Here is a 20907-nt window from a genome sequence, read left to right on the forward strand (position 1 = left end):
TTCATGTTGTTAACCATGCTGCTGCTTTTTGATTTTTTGTTTAGCTCTGAATGGTCTTGGAGACCAGATTCTTCCTGGATATATGTGAGCAGAAGCTGTTCCTGGTAAACTCATGGTAGTTCTCCCTCTTTCCAGAGTAAAATAATTTCTATTGGTCCTGTGACCACCTAGCTTCAAGACTGCATGTGCCAGTTCCTTGCAGCCAACAGAGGCCTTGCGATCACAGTCTGGCTGGTAGGATGTGTGAGCAGAAATGGCCTGTGTGCCCTTAAAGGCGAGGAGCCTTTCTGCTGTCAACCTGTTGGCGGCATGTGTTTGTGGTGGCACGCCATCCCAGGTCCCTCGGATGAGGGCAAGCCTCGAAGGACCGGTGGGCATCATGGATGGGGGGAGACTGGGGGAAGAGTGATCACACAGTAGGAGAGTAGGAGACACCATCCTAGCTGTGGACTGCTGGAGCTGGGATTGCCATGCGACAGAAAGACGTACCTCGTTTAAACCACTGTTGTGTGGGGTCTCTGCGGCAGCATTATATTCCAGCAAATAGAATGAACAGCCTCATGCTGTCGCATTTGTTCCCAAAGCCCAGCAGTCTCCCACTCTGCTGGTCTACCACTAGCTTGTGTCCTTTTATTGATATCCAATTCTGCTAGGGTCTTACCCTAAGGGCTGAGCTGAAACATTCCATTTCTGCCTAACCAACCCTGCACCAGAAAGGAGGCACCTGGAGGAGTCTGTTGAGAACTGGCTTTGTCTGCTTGCTGTGCCAGGGGACTCTGAAGGAAACTTGGATTCAAGAAGGCACAGAGGGCAGAGCATCCTACTGCATTTAATTTTACCAATTAGTCTTTAAAAGGGGAATGAAAAGGAGGTGTTTGTATTAAAACAGCACCTACTTTATTTTATAGCTTTACCAAACCTTGTATTATATGGTATAGGATGAGTGTTCACATATTCTACAGCCAGATTAAACTAGGAATGAAAATGCAATTATAAAGGGTTACCTGCTTCTTCTAACGCTTTCCGCATTTCATAGGAATTCATGGTACCAGACCTGTCAACGTCGATTTCCCGGTAAATTTTCTGGAACACATAAATTAGTTGTAAGAACTATGACCCAAAGCAAAGCTGGCGAGTTACCTCCCTAGTATGTGCTGAGTGGAGATGAAGTTTTTCCAGCTCTGTGCCTCTAGTTTGGCCTTGGAAGAATCACCCATGTTTCTGCCTTGAATAACTAACAGTATTTTGCTTCTGTCTGTGAGCTGGTTTGTAAATATGCCCATCAAGTCAGCCAGCCAACGCCCATAGGCCCATGTTCTTGTCTTATATATAATTTTTGTACTTTAGCTGTCAAAAACCCTTTGCAGGAAACCCTTGATGGCGGCCTTTAGATGATCCCAATAATTGGGAGGAAGGGAACAGGCCACTTCACCTGCAAAGTCCTGGTTGGTTTTTTGTTTGCATTTCCTCAACCCGGTCTTTACTCACTCTGAGCTTCATTATGGGTAAAATGCCAATCCCCTCGGAAATGTTTCTCCACTCTGTGGAGGCGTTACTGCATCTTAAAGCATACACACAGAATGTTCCCCAACACAGATCCACCCGCACCTCTGGGATCTTACTTGGTATTTTTGAATCTTCGTCCAGAGAATGTAGAACTCCTTCAGCCCCAGCTTGCCACTCCCGTCTGACTGCCTTCAGTCAAGGAAAGCCCTTGAGTGTGGGTCCATTTGGGCATAGTGTCACCTAGTTTGTCTTCTCAACTGGATCTTTTGAATATCATAGCACACGCACAGGGAGGGTTTGCAGAAGGATCCTTTTCCTGCTTTTCCCACTGGCTAAACCTCCGTTTAAAGGATTGGAGGAAGGGCGAGAACGACTTGCTGGCTCCCTGCCGATTCTGGTTGCTGTTTTGATCTGGAGGTGCTGTGGAGGCCCCAGATACCACTAAAAATGAGCTATTGGATGACATGCAGAGGGCTTTGGATGGCTTCTAGTGGCTAAGCCCTTGCTCTTTTTTTAGAGTATGTGGAGTATATCTAAGAGGCCTTTGGTGAAGGCAGCTAGCAGGTGCACACTGTGAATCCACTAAATAAAACTTCACAGAAGTGGCCAGGCATGGTGGCTCACACCTGTAATCCCAGCACTTTGGGAGGTCGAGGTGGCTGATCACCTGTGGTCAGGAATTCGAGACCAGCCTCGCCAACGTGGTGAAACCCCAACTCTACTAAAAAGAGAAAAATTAGCTGGGTGTGGTGGCATGCACCTGTAGTCCTAGCTACTGGGGAGGCTGAGGGGGAATAATCACCTGAACCTGAGAGGCGGAGGTTGGAGTGAGCTGAGATCATGCCACTGCACTCCAGCCTGGGTGACAGAGTGAGACCCTGTTTCAAAAAAACCAACCTACCAACCAACTAAACAAGCAAACACACACACAGAAAAAACTTCACAGAAGCTCAGGCTGCCCCTTACCACCACTTCTCACTAAGCATTGGAAACAAGGGGCAAATGGATGACTAATTTGCCTTGGGGGCAGGCGGGTGGTCTGGGAAGGAGCTAGAGCAAAAGGGAAGTAGGATGCTTATGAAAGTAGCTCTTATCTAAATCAAGAAGACGATCTTGATCAGACAAAACAGATTCACATCAGAAATACTGTGGTTAGGGAATATTTTCCTAGAGGAAGTAATGGAAACACATCACTGAGGAAACAAATTCGAGCTGCTTTGTGCAAAGAAGTGATGGGCATATTGTCAGGAACTTCCTGCACCAGCCCCAGGAATGGACTGGTGGGCCTACATTCTTTTTCTTTTTTTTTCTTTCTTTTTTTTTTTTTGAGACGAGTCTCACTCTGTCGCCCAGGCTGGAGTGCAGTGGCGCGATCTCGGCTCACTGCAACCTCTGCCTCCCAGGTTCAAGTGATTCTCCCGCCTCAGCCTCCCAAGTAGCTGGGATTACAGGCACATGCCACCACGCCTAGTTAATTTTTGTATTTTTAGCAGAGATGGGGTTTCACCAGGTTGGACAGGCTGGTCTCGAACTCCTGACCTCGTGATCTGGCCACCTTGGCCTCCCAAAGTGCTGGGATTACAGGCGTGAGTCATGGCGCCCGGCCGTGGGCCTGCATTCTAAGCCTTTCAGGGTAGGTGTTGGGGGGAGGTGTAGCATTTGCTTTCCCTCATCAGAAGATTCTCGAATTTCCCTAGTAAGGGAGGTCAGTGCTGCTGACTGTCCGACAGCAACTCAGCAAGTTGGGAACAACTGGCCATTTTGAAAGGGGAGAAGGCCATGTGTTTGAATTTTTCTGGAGTGAGATTTTAAACTCCCCTAGTCTCTATTCTCTGGAGCACATTAAAGGATACATCTAGCATGTCAACCATAATTTTGCACGTCTCAATGCTGAAGCCATCTGACTTGATATCTTGGCCTAAAAGACAAAATCAGTGTGACAGGAAAAATCTCTAAACGGTGATGTCCAGTTGAACTTTCCACAATCATGGAGATATTCTTTATCTGTGCCCATTCCCATACAGAAGCCACTTCGATTATATAAATAGCCACACATGGCCAGTGACTACCAGATTGGGACAGTGCAGACGATGTCCACATTGTCCTGATGTCTCTGTATATTTGCCATGGGCAAACAGGGCTTTAAAAAGTGCTTTTTGAACAAATAAATAACAGAATGATCAATGGCTTGGCCTTAGGTGCCCACCGGATATAAAGTCACCTGTAGTTGTTGGGCAGGGAAAAAGAAAACAGAGAGGAGGTGTGTTAATTATAGGCTATGACCCGTGAGAGAAAGAGGTTTACTTGAACTGTCCATCTGCAGACATTTATGGACTGTGTCCCCAGCTGACTGAGAAACCTGAGGCCCTGGGATCTCTCCACGAGCCATCATGCTGCACTAAGGGAGTCCTATCCACTTGGTGTTGGCAGGTGGCATGAGACCCTAGTCACCAATGTGAATCTGGCTCCCCACAGACTTCACGAAAAGTCCAGCTTTTTTGTCATGTCCTTGAAAGAGGTTAGAGCCTGACCTGCCTCAAAGCTGCCACTCTGGGCACCAACCCCTTCTTAGATGGTCATGAGGCTCTGGCCCAGTGGCCACGCATGCAGACTCTGGCGTGGAGCCCTCCAGAAGGCTGGAGTCACCAGGTGGCTAGGGCTAGGGTATTAATCTCAGAGGCACATGCGGAGTGAATGCTGCTCCCCGAGCAAGGAGTGGGCTGAATCCAGGCAAGGCCCGCTTCTTCCCCACCTCCCAGCCCCACCCTCCATCTGTGCAGAAACAATGAGGCTTTCGTCTCCTCAGCTCATGGGGATTGCATATCTGAAGAGCTCTGTGACCTCACTTGTGCCTGGTGGCCTCCAGGGTAAACACAGTCTTCTTGCCTTCCCTGAAAATTAGAGGAGGGCGGATAGAGACCGGGGCCCCTCTGGGGAGGCCCTGCACTGGATTGACTGTAGCCTGGCTGGCCCAACCCTCTTGGTTCACACTGGGAGGGAAGACCCAGCTGGCCCTGGACTCTTCTGTGGCTCTGAAAGGCAGATTTATTTTATCTCATGGAGTTAGGCTAGAGGCCATCTTATGAGAGGGAATGATGTCCCCTGAAGTCCATGAGGCTTCTCGAGATGATCCCTAGGGCTGGTATGCAGCAAACGACCATGATTACATTTGTCTCTGATGCAGATTCCTAGCTTCTGATATGTACAAAACTCTGCTTCCTGGATTGCCAATTGCTCTCTTATCAAATGCAGCATGATTATTGTGATAATTTGAGGGGAAAAAGGTCTCTGTGTTGTGTTTCCCCGCTCCTCCCTGCTGGTGATCCACAGTAGGGGGTTGAATGATCAATCCTCTGACATTTTTTTGCTTAAGAAATAGTTAGTTACAAGATGTGGCCAGGCGTGGTGGCTCACACCTGTAATCCCAGCACTTTGGGAGGCTGAGGCAGGCGGATCACTTTAGGCCAGGAGTTCAAGACCAGCCTGGCCAACATGGAGAAACCCCGTCTCTAGGAAAATACAAAAGTTAGCCGGGTGTGGTGGTGCATGCCTATAATCCCAGCACTGTGGGAGGCCAAGGCTGGTGGATCACTTGAGGTCAGGAGTTCGAGACCAGCCTGGCCAACATGGTGAAACCCCATCTCTACCAAAAATACAAAAGTCAGCTGGCTGTGGTGGCACATGCCTGTGATTCCAGCTACTTCAGAGGCTGAGGCAGGAGAATCACTTGAATTTGGGAAGTAGAGATTGCAGTGAGCTGAGATTGCGCCACTGCACTCCAGCCTGGGTGACAGAGCAAGACTCTGTCTCAATAAATAAACAAATAAATAAATAAATAAAATAAAAAAATTGATCACACAAAGCTAGTAAGTATGTAGTGGAAATGTGGATTTGATCTTTGATCTGTGGATGCTAGAAACACTTGTTCTTTTTTTACCACATCATACAGATCCTTCATCCACTTCTTGGAGGGGATGGAGGGTGGTGGTTTAGTCACAGCAGCCGGACATGGAGGAAGAAAGATTTCCATGTTCCTTCCCATCCACAGGGGAAAGAGCAGGATGAGGTTTTGCAATGAGGGGATACTCACGCTTTGCTAGAACCCTTCTCAGGATGGTCTGCAGCTCAAAGGCAGAGATCTCTGCATCCTGTGGACACACAACCAGAGCATAGTTATTGGCCCCCCATGGGAGCTGGATGAGCACAGCGCAGGACAGCAGTGCATTAGGTAGGCCTGCGGTGGGGTCTATGAATGTGCATTTCTAACAAGCCCCCGGGCCATGTTGGGGCTGCTGTCCCCAGACCACACTTTGAGTAGTACTGCCCCATCCTGGATTTTAGATACAGTTTTTGGTTTTGTTCTTTTTAGAACACCCAGGCTGGACTGCAGTGGTACGATCCTAGCTCACTGAAACTTCAAACTCCTAGGATCAAACGATCCTCCAGCATCAGCCTCCCAAAGTGCTGGAATTACAGGTATGAGCCACTGCGCTTGACCTAGATACGGTGTTTTAATGCACAGATGCAGTAGGGAGAGTCCACTCACCATTTCTTTGCTGTAGAGAATATAAATAATAAATACTCCCCTCTACCCATGTTTGTGGTCTTTCTTAACTTAGTTCTCTTACACCATTCCTCTTATCTGGCATGTCTTCTTCATTCTTTAAAACTCAAAGCTCAGACTTCCTGTAAAACTAGTGAAAACCAGCTGCCTCCAAGACCCAGCTGACCCTCCTCTATGCCCATCATGCCAGGGTCCCTCACAGGCTCAGATGTCTCTATTCACTTATACATATTTATGTAACTCATGGATAAACTCCTTTGTTTAAAACCAAGATTGACTGCAGTCATTTTTGCCTTTTGGGGGTGTGTATGTGTGGGATTCAATCAGTGGGGAAAGAAGACGCTCATGGCCCCTTTTCTTGGGAATCTGGGAGGGAGCAGAGGGTGAGAGGCTGGTGGAGGCGTAGAGCAGACGATGCCTGGCTTAGCACTTTGATGGGTCTTGGGGTTAGCAAAGGGAGCCCCAAATGAGCTCAGTGATTGCAAAGTTCCTCCACATAGTGAAGAAACAGGACGTTTTTTGGAGTTGTTGGGAAGAAAGAGGGCTAAATAACTTTGTGATGGGACTAAATGGTGGAGGGATTTTTTTAAGACCTGGGAAGCTGCCAGGTATGGTGGCTCACACCCGTAATCCCAGCACTTTGGGAGCCTGAGGTGGGAGAACTGCTTGAGCTCAGGGGTTTGAGACCAGCCTGGACAACACAGTGAGACCCTGTCTCTCTCAAAAAATTAAAAAATTAGCTGGGCATGGTGGTATGAGTCTGTAATCCCAACCCTTTGACAGGCCAAGGTTGGAGGATTGTTGAGCCCAGGAGTTCCAGAGCAGCCTGAGCAACATGGCAAGACCCTCTCTCTAGAAAAATAAAAATAAAATACAAATTAGCTAGCCATGGTGGTGTGCACCTATAGTCCCAGCTACTTGGGAGACTAAGGTGGCAGGATCTCTTGAGCCCAGGAAGTGGAGGCTGCAGTGAGCTATGATCACGCCACTGCACCAGCCTGGGTGAAAGAGAGAAAGACCCTGTCTCTAAAAAGAAAAGAAAGAAGAAGAAGAAAAGAAAAGAAAGGAAAGGAAAAAGAACAGAGAAGCCTAATTCAAATACTCTGTTGCAGGTTGCCTGCTTTCTTGAGATTTGAAACCCTTCCACCTCCCCAAATCCTTTGTGGAAATCAAGGATAAGGGGCCAAGTTTCATGCCTCAATTGGTGTAGAACAGAGAAAATAAAACAGCCACAAGATGAGCCCAGGAATCCTAAGGAAGGGGGAACACAGAGTCAGGGCTGACCATGCGAACGGAAGCCCCTGGCAGCATGCGGAGGTCTTAGGGAGGACATACGCAAGAAGGCTGAGCTGGAATCCGAGGACCATTTGCAATTTCTCTTTGCTTTTGTTCAGTTTGTTTTCTCTCCCCTTTAAACTAAAGTCTCCTTGGGGACCTTTGCATCAACCAGAGTGCATAATGTTGTTTTTGGGAACATTTACCTCCCCTGCCAACTGGGCAAACAGTCTCCTGAATCCATCATCAATGTCATCCTCGCTGATGTCGAACTGGAAGGTGAGGCAGAGACATGAGAACGCATCAGAGCGAGGCATGACAGCAAGTGCCTGCCTGCCCTTCCGTGGCAGCCACCTCCCACTCCCCTTCTCTATCCCTCTCTGGGACCCGAATTCTACGGTTATTTGGGTTGAGATCAGGTATAGTGTGAAGAATTAATATAAAGTGTTTTTTTTTTCTAATTAAAACATGAGAGGGAATGTAAATTATGTGGGAAGGCGTAATATTCTAATCTCTCACAGAGGTATCTTCTCTAGCATCCAATGAAAATGGCCTTTTAGGGTCTATTCTAGTGGGGACTCGGAAGCATAAAGACTAGCTGGAATGTTCTGGACAGATTTTGACAGTGGCTAGCACAGCCCAATAGGCAAGGGACTGGCCCATGCCCCCAAGCACAAAGGCCAGAGCTGACGCAGGAAGTTGACACTTGGAATCCCAGTGCCTGGCTTTATCCTAAGTTTCAGGCTTTGTTCGTGAAGTCCAAAAACTCTTGGAGTTTTTTTGCTCTTCCGCCCTCTGGATTGTCCGAGAGAGTGGGTGAAATTCAAGGAGTTACAAGTACCTCTTCAAGATTGGCCTCGATTTCATCATCGACAGCTCTGGAAATAGAAAGAAATTATGTGTTACTGGAAGGCAGGTGAAGGCAAAAAGGAAGTGTCGCAGAAATCACTGCTAAAACGGAAGTGCAGTGCTAAATGCAGCAGGGGTTAGGCGGGGTGGGGCGGGGCTGAGGTGGGGGGAGGTCTTCGTATTCCAAGTTTCTGTGATAACACCTCCCCTAAACAGCAACAATTTTTCTGCATTCCAACTTTCTGTGATAACATTTCTCTGCATTCCAAGTTTCTGTGATAACACATCTCCTAAACAGCAAAAATAAAGGCAGAAGTGATCTGAAGGAAGTGTCGACCAAAGCAACGTGGGCAGCTGGAGATTTTTGTTTGCTAGTGTTTGATCTTTATCAAATAGCACAGCCTTCGCGTGTAGTGTGGTGTTGGTCCTAGCCTTAAGGAATAGCTTCTAAGTTCCACTTGAAACATCCTTTGCCGACTTAGACTTTCACACTGAGAATCATGCAGTGCAAATCATCACCTACTTGTTCTGCCTCAGGTTGGAGAGGTGGGCAGTGTGGAGCCCTGTGTGTCATTTCAGCCAAAGCTCAGGTCAGGCAGTGGTTAGTTTATCCTGTGCACTGCCCCTGTGTCCAGGGCCAGGTCCTTCTGCTCCATAGTGAGGGTAATTGAGCTCGGGAGGGTCTTCCTTGGCCACTGCGATTTTAACTAGGCGACCAATAGTCCTATCTGCAGGGCCAATGCCTGGCAGAAGGAAAAGGGGACCTCTTGGTGCTGATCGCTGGAATCTGGAGCAGAAGGATTAATATCTTGGGACAAGGAAGTCAGACACCTTTGAGAGGTGGGGTGTCCTGTCGGGGTAGGGAGCTCACCCTGGAGAGAGTTGAGGGGTTGAGACTTCCCTGGGAGAATGACTTGTGGCTGGCAGGGAGAGTAATGGGTTTGACAAAGGACAGTGTTATTCTAATGCCACCAGGTCATGCTCCTATTTCTTGTCAGTGAGGACTAAGCTGAACACACGAGGCTTCCTCTAAGGATCCTCAGAGCTGAGAGGAAAGGTCCCTTCCCCCATGGTAGGCTTTAGCAAATGAAGAGAGCCTGTCAGTGGCAGGGGGGCTACAGCCATGCTTTAGTGGCATTTATTGGTTTGCAGCTGCCTGGCATTGCTTTGTCTCCCTTTGCCATGGGAAATTATTTCTGCATCATGCATTATCTTGGGGCAAGAGCAGTTCCCTGCCTCTACCTCCCATTGGCTCTTCCTCTCCAGTAACCAGCAGGCCAGGTGGCTGACCCAAGCCCAGTGCCTCAGACACACTCCACGAGATCTTTAGACCTGAGCGCATGACCCCGGGTCTGAGGGGTCATCTCACACCCCGGTCCTTCAACACATCCTTGGCTCCTGTTTTTCCTAGCCTGACCCCCTACCTCCCATCAGTTCTGGAGTCTCTGATGGCCTTTCGATGAATTCCCTTTAGCTTAAATCATCCAAGGTAGATTCTGCCTTTGCCAATCAAGTGCCCAGCTGAATATACATGGTTGAGGCAGAAGTCAAAGTGGCAGAAGCCGTTGTGAATTGAGGCCACCTGGACAGTGGCAGGAAATGGTGATGTCAGCCACAAAGGGTTCCCAAACATCTGGGATCCCAAGAGGAAGGGGAGAGGGAGCTGGTGACTATAACAGGGAGAGTTTCCGGAGGTGGGAACCGTTGAGATGGTTCCCACCTTACATCCTTGGTGGCTCTCCTAGGCCAGGTGGCCTGGAAAAGCAAGGATTACACCAGCACTGCTCAGCTTTCTTCAAATGACGAGACTGGATTCATAGTTTAACACTCAAGTACCAACTTGAGAATTCAGAGACACACTTATGAAATTAGACCCTGCAATTCACTGAACAGCCACTCCTTTCCAACCAAAAATATCCACAGTGGCTTTTTCCATTGTTTACCTTACTGTAACACTAAAACATCCCCAATCCATCAAATCCCCACACTAGTCCTTCGAGGCAGGCAGGTGCTACAGAAAAAGAAACTGACATTCAGAGGACGAAAGAGCTCTCTAGGGGCCGAGGAACAGACCAGCGGGTAGGGACAGGGAGGGGTGGGGAGAGGAAGCAACCAAACCACCTACTGGTAATCAGCTTTCTTTTCAGAAAAGACCCGGATGCAGAAATCCCCATCCTTGTTGGGTTCAAAAGTGGAAGGCACGAGAATGTACTCTCCTGGTGGCAGCTTGAAGCGGTTGAGCACCTCCCGGAGGTTGATGAAGGTGTCTGAGCGCTCCCTGGCGCGATTCGTCAGGAAGAAGTTTTTGCTGAGGTGGATGTTGGTCTGCCCACTTAACTGAGGAATAAATAGAGAAACATGGCGGTAGATGAGGGAAAGGCTCCAGGAAAATGTCATTTTCATTCATTGAGATAAAAGCAGTTGGGTAGTGTGGTGGCTCCGTCCTGTTGTCCTGGTGTATAAGGAGGCAAGGCCAGGCGTTGGAGACCAGCCTGGGCAACACAGGAAGCCCTCATCTATATAACAACAATGACAACAACAACAACAAAAATAATAATAATAATAATAAGCAGTACAGTGACAATGCCTGGGTCATTTTAGACAAAAAGCAAACTTTTATTGGGTGTGGTGGCTCACGCCTGTAATCCCAGCACTTTGGGAGGCTGTGAGAGGACTGCTTGAGGCCAGGAGTTTGAGACCAGCCTGGGCAATGTAGTAAGACCCCTGTCTCTACAAAAAGTAAAAATATTAGCCAGAGGTGGTGGCATGTGCCTGTAGTCTCAGCTACTCAGGAGGCTGAGGTAGGAGGCTCACGTGAGTCCGAGAGTTCAAGGACGGCAGTGAGCTGTGATCTCACCACTGTACTCTAGCCTGGGTGACAGAATGAGACCTTGTCTTAAAAAAAAAAGGGCAAACTTTCTACCAAAAACCACAAATGCCTGCTGAGGAACTTGGAAGCACATGCCCGCAGGGGGTTTCACAACCATTCAGCTCTGCCTGCAGAGATGCCCGGTCTTTCCACACAGTGTTCCCAGCCTGCCTCTAAGAGACTCTCAGGCAGGAACAGCGTCCACATGGCAGGAACCTGACTCAGTTCTACGTGGTGTATGAGCACTAATAAAAGCAAAGACAGGACTAGGGGCAGGGAAAAGACAACCCAGCTTCCAAACCAAGCGTGATCCACTGGACTAAGGCTGGAGCAGCATCCAAAAGGGCCCGATGTGCGACCGGTTGCACTGCCTTGCTGTGAGAGAAATGTACTACAGGTGGGTCAAAGTGCCCCTTGTGTCTACTTTAATAATCGTGACCTTGGAAGTCAAATGGCTGCCATGCATCCCATCTGCTTCAGTCAGCGGTGATTGTGGGCCCAAATGCTCTTGCAAAATTTCATTCATTCCACGGTAGTGTAGTGAGGCGGATAGTTGACCAGTTTTACGGAAAAATAAACTGAAATGCAACCAGGCGCAGTGGCGCACGCCTGTAATCCCAGCCATTTGGGAGGCCGAAGCAGGTGGATCACCTGAGGTCAGGAGTTCAAGACCAGCCTGGCCAACATGGTGAAACCCCATCTCTACTAAAAATACAAAAATTAGCCTGGCGTTCTGGTGTGTGCCTGTAGTCCCAGCTACTTGGGAGGCTGAGGTAGGAGAATCACTTAAACCCGGGAGGCGGAGGTTGCCGTGAGCTGAGATCACACCACTGCACTTCATCCTGGGTGAAAGAGAGAGACAAAAACAAAAACAAAAACAAAAAAACCCCAAAAAACAAAACAAAAAACCCCTGAAATGTAGAGAGGAGCCTTAACATGTCCAAGGTCACACAGCCTGGGAATTGGGTCCTGGTCTCCTCTGCGCTCCCACGTTGTCTTCTAGTACAGTCTGTAGGGTTCACCTTTTCCCTGACTCAGTCTTCTCCTAAGAGTGACACAGGACTCCGTGAAAAGCCTCCTGCAGTCTCAGGAGGATTTTAGATTTTCTGCCCAGAACCAAACCCTGTATGGGCTCTGTCAGGTCACAGGGAGGCAGCGGGTCCCACAAGGACTTTCCAGAAATCTTGCCCAGAGCTTAGACCAGTGGGATCTAGAGCCTGGGCAACTTCGGCAGGGACCCAAGGGTGGCCAGGACTCATCCTTCATGGCCAGCAGCGCCTGCCCAGGTTTCACGACGCTCCCTGAGCTCTGGCAGTCTAAGCCTCTCGCTTTGTTGGTGACCTGAGCACCCCGGGATATGGGCCAGACGTACCTCCTCTGGAACCTGCAAAATAAAGGAGATGCAATTCAGATGCCCGAAAAGCAGTGTAAGAAAATGCATCAGTGTGCTCTTTTCTTTCGCTGCCCTGTTTTCTCTGTAGCATTAGCAATATCAACTAATTCAACTGAGTAACTGTTTTCCAAAGAACTCAAAGCCTCTCCAATACTGAAGAAAATCCTCTTATGACACGGCAATCATGTTGATAAGCCCTCACCTCCATTCCCAACTTACAGAGCATAAATCTGAGGCACAGAGATGTGAAGAGACTTGTCTAAGGTGGCAAAGCCCATATCTGCCTCCCACACAGGGAAAGAGGGCCAGGTGGGCCCTACTGGAGGAGGCAGCAGGCGAGGTGAAATACACTCAGGGCTAGGACCCAGCAGTGCCGGCCTCTGTCAGCCAGGTCCAGTGGTCCGGTCTGCATTTCCCTGAGCAAGTCCCCTCCCCTCACTGGCCTCAGTTTTCTTATCTCAAAAATAGGACCCAATGATCCCCAAGGTCCTTCCCAACTCTGAAAGCCCATGGCTGCATTTCCAAGCCCATAAGGTGGTGGGAGGGAAGCTGTGTATCACAATTCCATTTGCAATCTCCTTGGAGCGATTCTGTCCTGGATCTGAAGTCCTCAGCTCCTGTTTCAGAGACCGAGGGGTTTGGGCCTACGTGCATTTTTACAACTGATGGTGTTTGCCCAGCTCCCTTTCTCAGGTGGGTGAGCAGGTAGAGGTCAGTGTCCCATGGGTGGCAACGTTGGCAGTGGTGAACACACAGCCTCGTCTCCTGACACCTCATCTGGATCCTCCCAGGGGTGTGCTGGGAAACTGGCTCTTGGGAGAGGGTGGAAGCTCTGATTTGTAGTATTTGCCACTTTCCATGGTGTAAACAGGTCCCCGCCAGGGCCATTTTTCAGGCTGCCGAGGTGACCTCCACAGACATGGGTCAGAGAGAAGAGATGGGCTTTGGGAGCTGGAAGGAGCCAGCTCCAGCCCATCACACTGAAATGCATCCCCAGTCAGTGCCCTAAAGCCTTCCTTGCATCCCTCTCCTCCCACGGCTACCTGCAGCCCACAAAAGCTCTTTCTTGTTCTGCAGAAGGGAATGGGGAGATCCCAGGGGCCCAGCCCCAGCCCCAGCCTGAAGGGAGAGAGGAGGCTGCAATGTGGCTGCCCTCTGGCTGCAACTCAGAGTGAAAGGAAAACACGCAGACAGCAGGAGTCTGTGTAGGGATCTGGGCTCCTGCCAGCAGAGCCGTGGGGGGAGCATCATGACCGATGTTCCCCTGTGCCCAAGCTCTCCACCATCCAGGCCAATGCCTTTGTAGAGTTCTGAGCAGCTGACTCAGTCCTGCACTCACAGTATTGCCTGATGTGGCCCAGTATATTCTGTTCTTTGGAGATGGGTGGGCTGACCAGAATGCCAGGCCTGGAGGATGTGAGAAGGGATGTAGAGGCCATTTGAGAGCGGAACTCCCTGGAGGCTGGCTGTGGGGGCCCCGTGGAGGGCTTAGAAGGCCCCACAACCCAGACCTGCTGCAGGGGCCTCCCTGCGGGGGATACTCCTGAGCCTGGCCAGGCTGGTAGCTTTGCTTTTCCTTGGCCAAGCTCCCTGTCTGGGATCCCATCCCCAGTTCTGCCTCTGGGGTCAGCTTTCCATGCAGGGGCTGAGATGAGCACAGGCGAAAGGGAAGGCGGGAGCCCCTGCGCTCCGCACCTCGTAGATGCCAAACCCGATGGTGTGCATGTCCTCGCCCATCTTCCTCTGCCGCCGCCGGTGCTTCTGAATGAGCCCTACGAGGAAAGTGCAGCCGCTCTCCCCGTCCTCTTCATCCTCATCCTCCTCCTCCAGCTTGATCAGGTACTGAGGGTTCATCCAGAATGTGTCTGCAGCCAGAAGGGGGCAGAGGAGCCCAGCCCTGAGCAGGCATGCATGCAGGTGGGGACAGCTGCGGGGTGGCCCTGGTCTCAGGCTTGGAGGCTTCTAAGAGAGGGATGGAGATAAAGGGAGATGGCAGGAGATGGCGGGAGGCAGTGGAAGATGGTGGGAGATGGTGGGAGATGGCAGAAGATGGTCAGAGACGGCGGGAGATGTTAGGAGAGGCTAAGAGGTGGCAGGAGACACCAGGGTCGGGCTGCGGACTTCAGGCTTTGTCGGGCTGGGGATGGGTGACGGTAGCTGTGGAGAGAGGATGACCTGCGCTTGCCTGAATCTAAGAGGAACCTAAATTAGAAACTTCCCCTAGCAGTTCTCTCTCTGGCTCCAGGCTGGCTTGTCTTGGGGACTGGGGACTGGGGACTGGAATGCAGGGTGGTTAGAGCCGTGACTTCCCCTCATGGTACCTTCTCTTCACTGGGCTCTGATGGGGTGTCTGGGGTGGGGCTCGGCTGGCCTGGGGGACTCCAGGATCTGCTCACTGCACTCGCCAGTCTCTGCCCCCTCCGTGAGCCCGGAGGCCAAGAACATCCTGTGTCTAATTCCAGACTCTTGTTCTGCGTCCCTTGTCCTCTCAGGCCTGTTCCCTTGCCCTGCTCCTGATGTCTCTGCCCTCCTTACTTCCAAAACCTATTTCTTTAAAAAAATCTAAGATTCATTCATGTTTAAGGGGAATTACGCTAATTGCCTTTCCACACCTAATGGGATAAAACCTTAACTGTGGAATTAAAGGCACCATCTGTGTAGGGATTGGCAGCTACGGCCCCGCAGGCTTAAGCATGGCTGCCTTTGGGTTACAGCAATAGAGTTGTTGTTATAGAGACTGAGTGGCCCACAAAGCCAAAAATATTTACTGTCTGACCCTTTAGAGGGAGCTTCCCGACTCCTGATCTAGTGGGTGGGAGGGGTCCTTTCTGGGGGGCAGAGGGTCTTCCCAGCGCCACTGGGACTGCCACTTGATGGCTGCATACTTGAGGTGAGGAAGTCAGAGCCGCAGAGCTGTAGGTCAGCTAGTTCCAATCTGACTACTTGCTCTGTGGCCCTGGTATGCTACTTAGAGCCTCAGCTTCCTCATCTGTCACAGAGGATCACTATGTGACCATGACCTGCTGCCACTGTACTTACAGAGTGGCTCCACAGTCAGGGGCCTGGGTTCAAATCCCAACATGCTCTGTGGCCTTCGGCAAGTCACTAGCCTCTCCAAGCCTCGGTTTCCTCGTCTTAGAGATGGAAGTGATAAGAAAGTGCCTGCCTCAGAAGTGTGTTGGGAAGATTAGATAGAATGTTACTCAGGCCAAATATCCCTTATCTGAAATTCTTGGGGCCAGAAGTGTCTCCTATTTCAGATTTTTTTGGATTTTGGAATATTTGTATATACATAACATATCTTGGGGATGGAACTCGAGTCTAAAGACAAAACTCATTTCTGTTTCATATGTAATTTATACACATAGGCTGAAAGGAATTTTATAGCATATTGAAAATAATTTTGTGCATGAAACAAAGTTTTGACTGCGTTTTGACTGCGACCTGTCACCTGAGGTCAAGTGTGGAATTTTCCACCTGTGGCATCATGTTGGGGCTCAAAAAGTTTTGGATTTTGGAGCATTTCAGATTTCACATTTTCAGATGATGGATCCTCACCCTGTGTACAAAGCACTTAGGGTAGTTCCAAGCACCGAAGCTGTGCCCCATAATTGGCAGATGTCATCATGTTCAGATAACGGCTGACGGACTAAGCCATGAAGGCAGAAGAATCAAAGGGCTCAACAAAGGCTGGACCAGAGGAGAAATCTTCACCCCATCTGGGCAGGGCCCAGTCAACATTTGCTGATTGAACTGAATGGGGGGCAAACAAACAGGGCCTGATATGTGGATGCCTCCCTGGGTGCAGGGGCAAGGTTCCCCTGCAGGCTTGGCTGCCTGGGTGTGGGGTGCATAGAGTAGCTCATGGCCGTGAAGTGGGATTGAGCACTGCTTCCGTGAGCATGGTGGAAGGTGGTGGCTGAAGGTCATGATGGGTGCTGGGGAATCCAGGGCCTGGAGAGGACATCACAGAAATAGCGGCTCTTGGGTTTGGCCTGGGTAGGCAGCAAATGAATGCAGGAGGTGAGGGACTGAGCAAGAGAGCAAGGCTCAGGGAGAAGGAAGATATAGAGGGTTCCAGTGAGCAACAGCTGCCTCCTGGGACTGCTAGGCCGGGGGGTATGGCACACAGGGTGGGGAAAGGGGAGCCTTGGCCTTTGGCAGCTCCACATTGCAACAGCCCTTACTCGGGTAGTTCCTGCAGCCTCCCGCAGTGGAGCCCCGCCTCCAGTTCCCATCCATTTTGGTGAGTTTCCACTTCTTGTAGGTATCGCTGGTGAGGGTGTCTGGGGTCAGGTTGCAGATCTCCAGGCGGGAATAGTGCCTCAGGAAGTCACTGAAAGACATCCTGGCAAAAGCAGAGACACAGCTGTCGCAGGTGCAAGAGGACACAGTGGTAAGCCTTGACTTTCCATCATCATCAGACCAGGACCACCCAATGCCAGGCAGAGCAGCTCATTAGAGCTGAGTGGGTGGGCACCAGGTTCAGCTCAGATTCCAGTCCTGGCACTGCAACTTTCTTGCTGGGTGACTTAGAGCAAGTTACTTAAACTTCTCTGAAGCTCAGAACTCTCATCTGCAAAAATGGGAGCCGTGCCCATCAAATGTGACAATATATGGGTCCCATTTGATAGAGTGCATGTTGTGCACAGTGCAGGCGGTCCCGCGAGTGGCACAGACACACAGTCATGTGGGTCCCTTGCTGCTCACTAAGGGACCAGTTTCTTGAGGGGCGGGGATCAGTCTCCGGAACCTGGGGGAGAAAGGCCCCATCTTTCCCTTGTTTCCTGGGATCTGAACGTTACCAAAGGAATTCCTCTTAGCCTTTTTGTGAAGCCCCTCAGCTTATAAACCCCATTGTCAAGATGGACCGTTGAAGGGGTTTAAGAATTTCTTTATTCAGGCTCTTACAGTGAACTTAAAATAACAACAAAACCAGGATCCCACACCCCTGTGTCCTCAACATGGTAAACTCACTTTTGGCCGACACACTTTCTTATTAGCAACTTTCTAGTATAGAACATTGGGGAAGACAGATGTTTTCTGTCTTCCCTGAAGCCTCCACTAATCTTACCAGAATTCTCCATCTTCATGCCGTCTGGTCAGCCTTTCTCTCTCCTCTGGGTCTATAGTGTTCCAGCTTGGGCAGCTGGAAAACAAAGTAATGAGAGAGGCATTAGTGTACGATGATTTCTCCCCAAAGGTCCCCAGAGTTGAGGAAGAGGGACATCTGCTCTCACCTCTGAGGGCTCAGGCTCCAGAAAGGGGGAAAGTAGCCCACATCTGGCTAACAGCTGCATTGAAATACTCTGACAGCACTTTAAAGAGTATAGAACACTATACAGATGCAAACCAGGGAGCAACGTGAGAGGGTGAGTTGCGCTGGAAGACAGTGGCAAGGAAGAGTCCAGAAAATGAACACAGTCCATTAGAGGGAGATGGAGTAGCTCAGATCAGCAGCTCTTTTAAGGACAACTGAAGATCTGATGAGGAGCATCTGGCCTTGGCCTCTGCAGCTGGCCTGGGAAGCCTCAGCAGATGTTTGTCCGTCCACGGAGCAGAAGGACCTGGCCCCCACTGCCTGAGCTTTGGCTGGAATTACACACAGGCCTCTGTACTGCCCACCTCTCCAACTTGAGGCAGAACAAGTAGGCTGAGGTTGCCACAGCAGATACACAAACAAGTGTTTACCCCAAATAGTTGAGGGTTCAACATGCCTACCAGTAAGCCCTGGAAATCAACAGAGGGATGTTTCTCTGGTCTTTGGTACAGAGATCATTATCCTGGAATAGAAGTGCCTGGGGGAAGGTGGGGTACATTTCTTTCCCTGAAAGCCCCATAGAAGGGTGGATTTGAGCTGGGGAAGGGGTGAACCCAGAGGCAGTGGGAGGAATGAACTTCACAGGAGCAGCTTGGGGCCTGGAAGAAGGCACCCATGCTGCTGGAGGAGTGTCCTGGTTAAAAGACTCTTTGAGGGCTCCTGTCCATGGGTCCCTCTCCACGTGGCCTGGGCTCTCCCGGCTGTATTTCTCAGCATAATGCACATGCCGTCTTCTCTCACCGTCTTCCCAGAGCCTCCCATCACAATGCACCCCTACCCGGGGCCCCGAGGCCTGCACCCTCCTCACTTGTCATTCCACCGCCCTGTCCACTCCACTTCTCCCCAGGGATTTCGGATGCGGATCAGTTTCTGTAGGCTTCCGCTACTTTCAACCTGCAGGATTAGATAAAAGGGAGGAGGAAGAGGTTGAGTTCAAGCCAGGGCTATGAAGGCTTGGGCCTCCAACCCCTTCCGCATGAGCCAGGAGGTATGGGGGTGAGGATGGTGGGGAGGATTTGGGGGTTGAGTCCATGTATGAGGGAGGATCACAAAAGCTAGAGGGGGCTTGGCACCCAGATCTCTCGCTGTTACCCAGCTTTGGAAAATGAGAATTAAAGCTCCCGGGATCTGGCTCTTGGGAGATGGGACTGTTGGCGCTTCACTTCTGAACTTCAGCTTAACTGACTAGAACAGGATGCGCTTTTGTTAAAGGAGCTCAGAGAAGCTTTACCACTTGTTGAAAGATCGTTGGTGATAACAGGCACATGCAGTGAGTGAATCTGGACTGAGTCCTGGACGGGGTAGGGGTGGGTCGCCAGAAAGGACATTTTGGGCAATTGGGAAAATGTTAATGTGGACTTTATAATAGATGACATTACTGAATTAATGTTTATTTTCTTAGGTGTGGCAATAGTAGCGGAATTATGTAAGAGAAGGTCCTTATTCATAGGCGGACAAATGCTGAAGTACTGAGGAGGGAAGTGTCATAACATCTGCCACTTACTTTCATATGACTCAAAAAAAGTGCACACATAGATAAAGCAGACATGGCAAATGTTAGCAATTGGTGAATCTAGGGGACTGGTAATTGAATAGTTATTATGTTAGTCTTTCAACTTTTCTGTAGACGTGAAAATTTTCAAATAAAAAGACGTGTGTGTGAGGGGGTAGTTAAAAAAGTCAAGGTTAAAAAAAGAACACTGGACATGCAGAAGATCTGGGGTCTAGACTGGGTTCTGTAATTAACAGTGAACTTGAGCTGCTTGAGCTGCTTGATAATTTCTTTTTTTTGAGGCAGGATCTTACTTTGTCCCCCAGGCTGGGGTGCAATGGCATAATCATGGCTCTCTGCAGCCTCGACCGCCTGGGCTCAAGTGATCCTCCCACCTCAGCCTCCCAAGTAGCTGGGACGACAGGTGCATGCCACCATGCCTGGCTTTTTTTTTTGTAGAGACAGGTTCTCGCTATGTTGCCCAGGCTCGTCTTGAACTCCAAGGCTCAAGCGATCCTCCCACCTTGGTCTCCCAAAGTGTTGGGATTTCAGGTGTGAGCCACCATGCCAGCCCATAATATTTTCAATAACAATAGTGATCACAACAGCAAGGACAGCTACCTCCTTATATACAATGTGTGAGTCACCTCTGGGCACTTTACATATATTAACTTGATTGAATCGCCACGACCTTCCAATGGATATTATTATTATTTCCATTTTTTAAATGAGGAGACTAAGGGACAGAGAGTTCCAGTAATTGGCCCAGGCCACACAGCCGGTAAGAGGCGTCAGATTTGAAAATGGGCACAAATGCTTTTATGAGATCAAATGTGAAAGCACCTTATAGCGTATAAGACACTATGCAGATGCATTGTTTTATTATTTTTAGCTGATCAAAATAGTAAGTTCGTAACTGTAAAACGGTAAAATCTAAAACAAGAAAACCAGGACCCCGGCGCCGGCCACTGCGGCCACCAGGGGGCAGCGCGGCGCACCCGGCGCCCGAGCTGCGAAAGGGACGCGCTTCTCCTCCCGCGCGGAACTTCAGGAGTGCGGGGCCCGAGTGCAAACCGGACCACAGTGGGGCCGCGAGGGCCCCTGGGCATCACCACAAACTGTGCCTGTGACCATCGTGTTAGGAGAGCAGGACCCCTGCACATCCGCGCCGGCCGTTACCTCCTCGGCTCCGGTGACCGAGTAAGCGTGCCCCTTCACCAGCTTCTGATAAGTGATGGCCTCCGAGTCCGCGGCGCTGGTGATCTGCAAACACGGCAACCGTCATACTCGCCGCACCCGCTCTCCCTTCCTCCCGGAATCCCTCGTTCCCTCGTTCCTGTCCTACTGCTGGGCGGGACCGCGGGACGCACTAGCGCGGGGGCCGAGGCCTGGGGCCGGAAGCTCAGGGCTGCGCTTTCTTGCACTTGGAGAACCTTTCCTACCGCGTTCAAATGTTGAACGCCGAGAATACCAGAGAAAAGGCGGAATGCAGCCCTCTCGCGCAGCGAGCACACGCATTCCCGTGTGAAGAGCGTATCCACAGATTTCTGCAGGCTGGGGAGGGCGGAAAAGGGCGCACCGCCGAGAGAGGGCCGGTGGGGGTCCTCGATGGCCCAGGGCTGACACCCAGACAGACTTG

The 20907-nt window shown here is 50.2% G+C and overlaps 3 protein-coding genes across 3 annotated transcripts in view; all 3 read right to left on the reverse strand.

Annotated features, from left to right (window-relative positions):
- Positions 1-20907, reverse strand: part of CNIH4 (cornichon family AMPA receptor auxiliary protein 4) — a 728363-nt gene that overhangs the window by 455713 nt on the left and 251743 nt on the right. The gene's annotated exons all lie outside the window — the stretch shown is intronic.
- DEGS1 (delta 4-desaturase, sphingolipid 1) overlaps positions 1-20907 on the reverse strand; it is a 347277-nt gene that overhangs the window by 261427 nt on the left and 64943 nt on the right. The window lies entirely within an intron of this gene.
- CAPN2 (calpain 2) overlaps positions 1-20907 on the reverse strand; it is a 60515-nt gene that overhangs the window by 4344 nt on the left and 35264 nt on the right. Inside the window, exons 6-18 of the mRNA XM_050760938.1 lie at positions 20448-20531; positions 18585-18670; positions 17531-17605; positions 16644-16804; positions 14152-14321; positions 12436-12447; positions 10320-10531; positions 8187-8223; positions 7552-7617; positions 5597-5654; positions 3360-3424; positions 1623-1691; positions 1005-1083 (exon numbers count right to left, since the gene is read on the reverse strand). Of these exons, the coding sequence (XP_050616895.1) occupies positions 1005-1083; positions 1623-1691; positions 3360-3424; positions 5597-5654; positions 7552-7617; positions 8187-8223; positions 10320-10531; positions 12436-12447; positions 14152-14321; positions 16644-16804; positions 17531-17605; positions 18585-18670; positions 20448-20531 (1174 nt within the window). The remainder of the gene's footprint in view (positions 1-1004; positions 1084-1622; positions 1692-3359; positions 3425-5596; positions 5655-7551; positions 7618-8186; positions 8224-10319; positions 10532-12435; positions 12448-14151; positions 14322-16643; positions 16805-17530; positions 17606-18584; positions 18671-20447; positions 20532-20907) is intronic.

The sequence above is a fragment of the Macaca thibetana genome, chromosome 1, assembly GCF_024542745.1.
Source record: "Macaca thibetana thibetana isolate TM-01 chromosome 1, ASM2454274v1, whole genome shotgun sequence".
Taxonomy (NCBI): Eukaryota; Metazoa; Chordata; class Mammalia; order Primates; family Cercopithecidae; genus Macaca; species Macaca thibetana.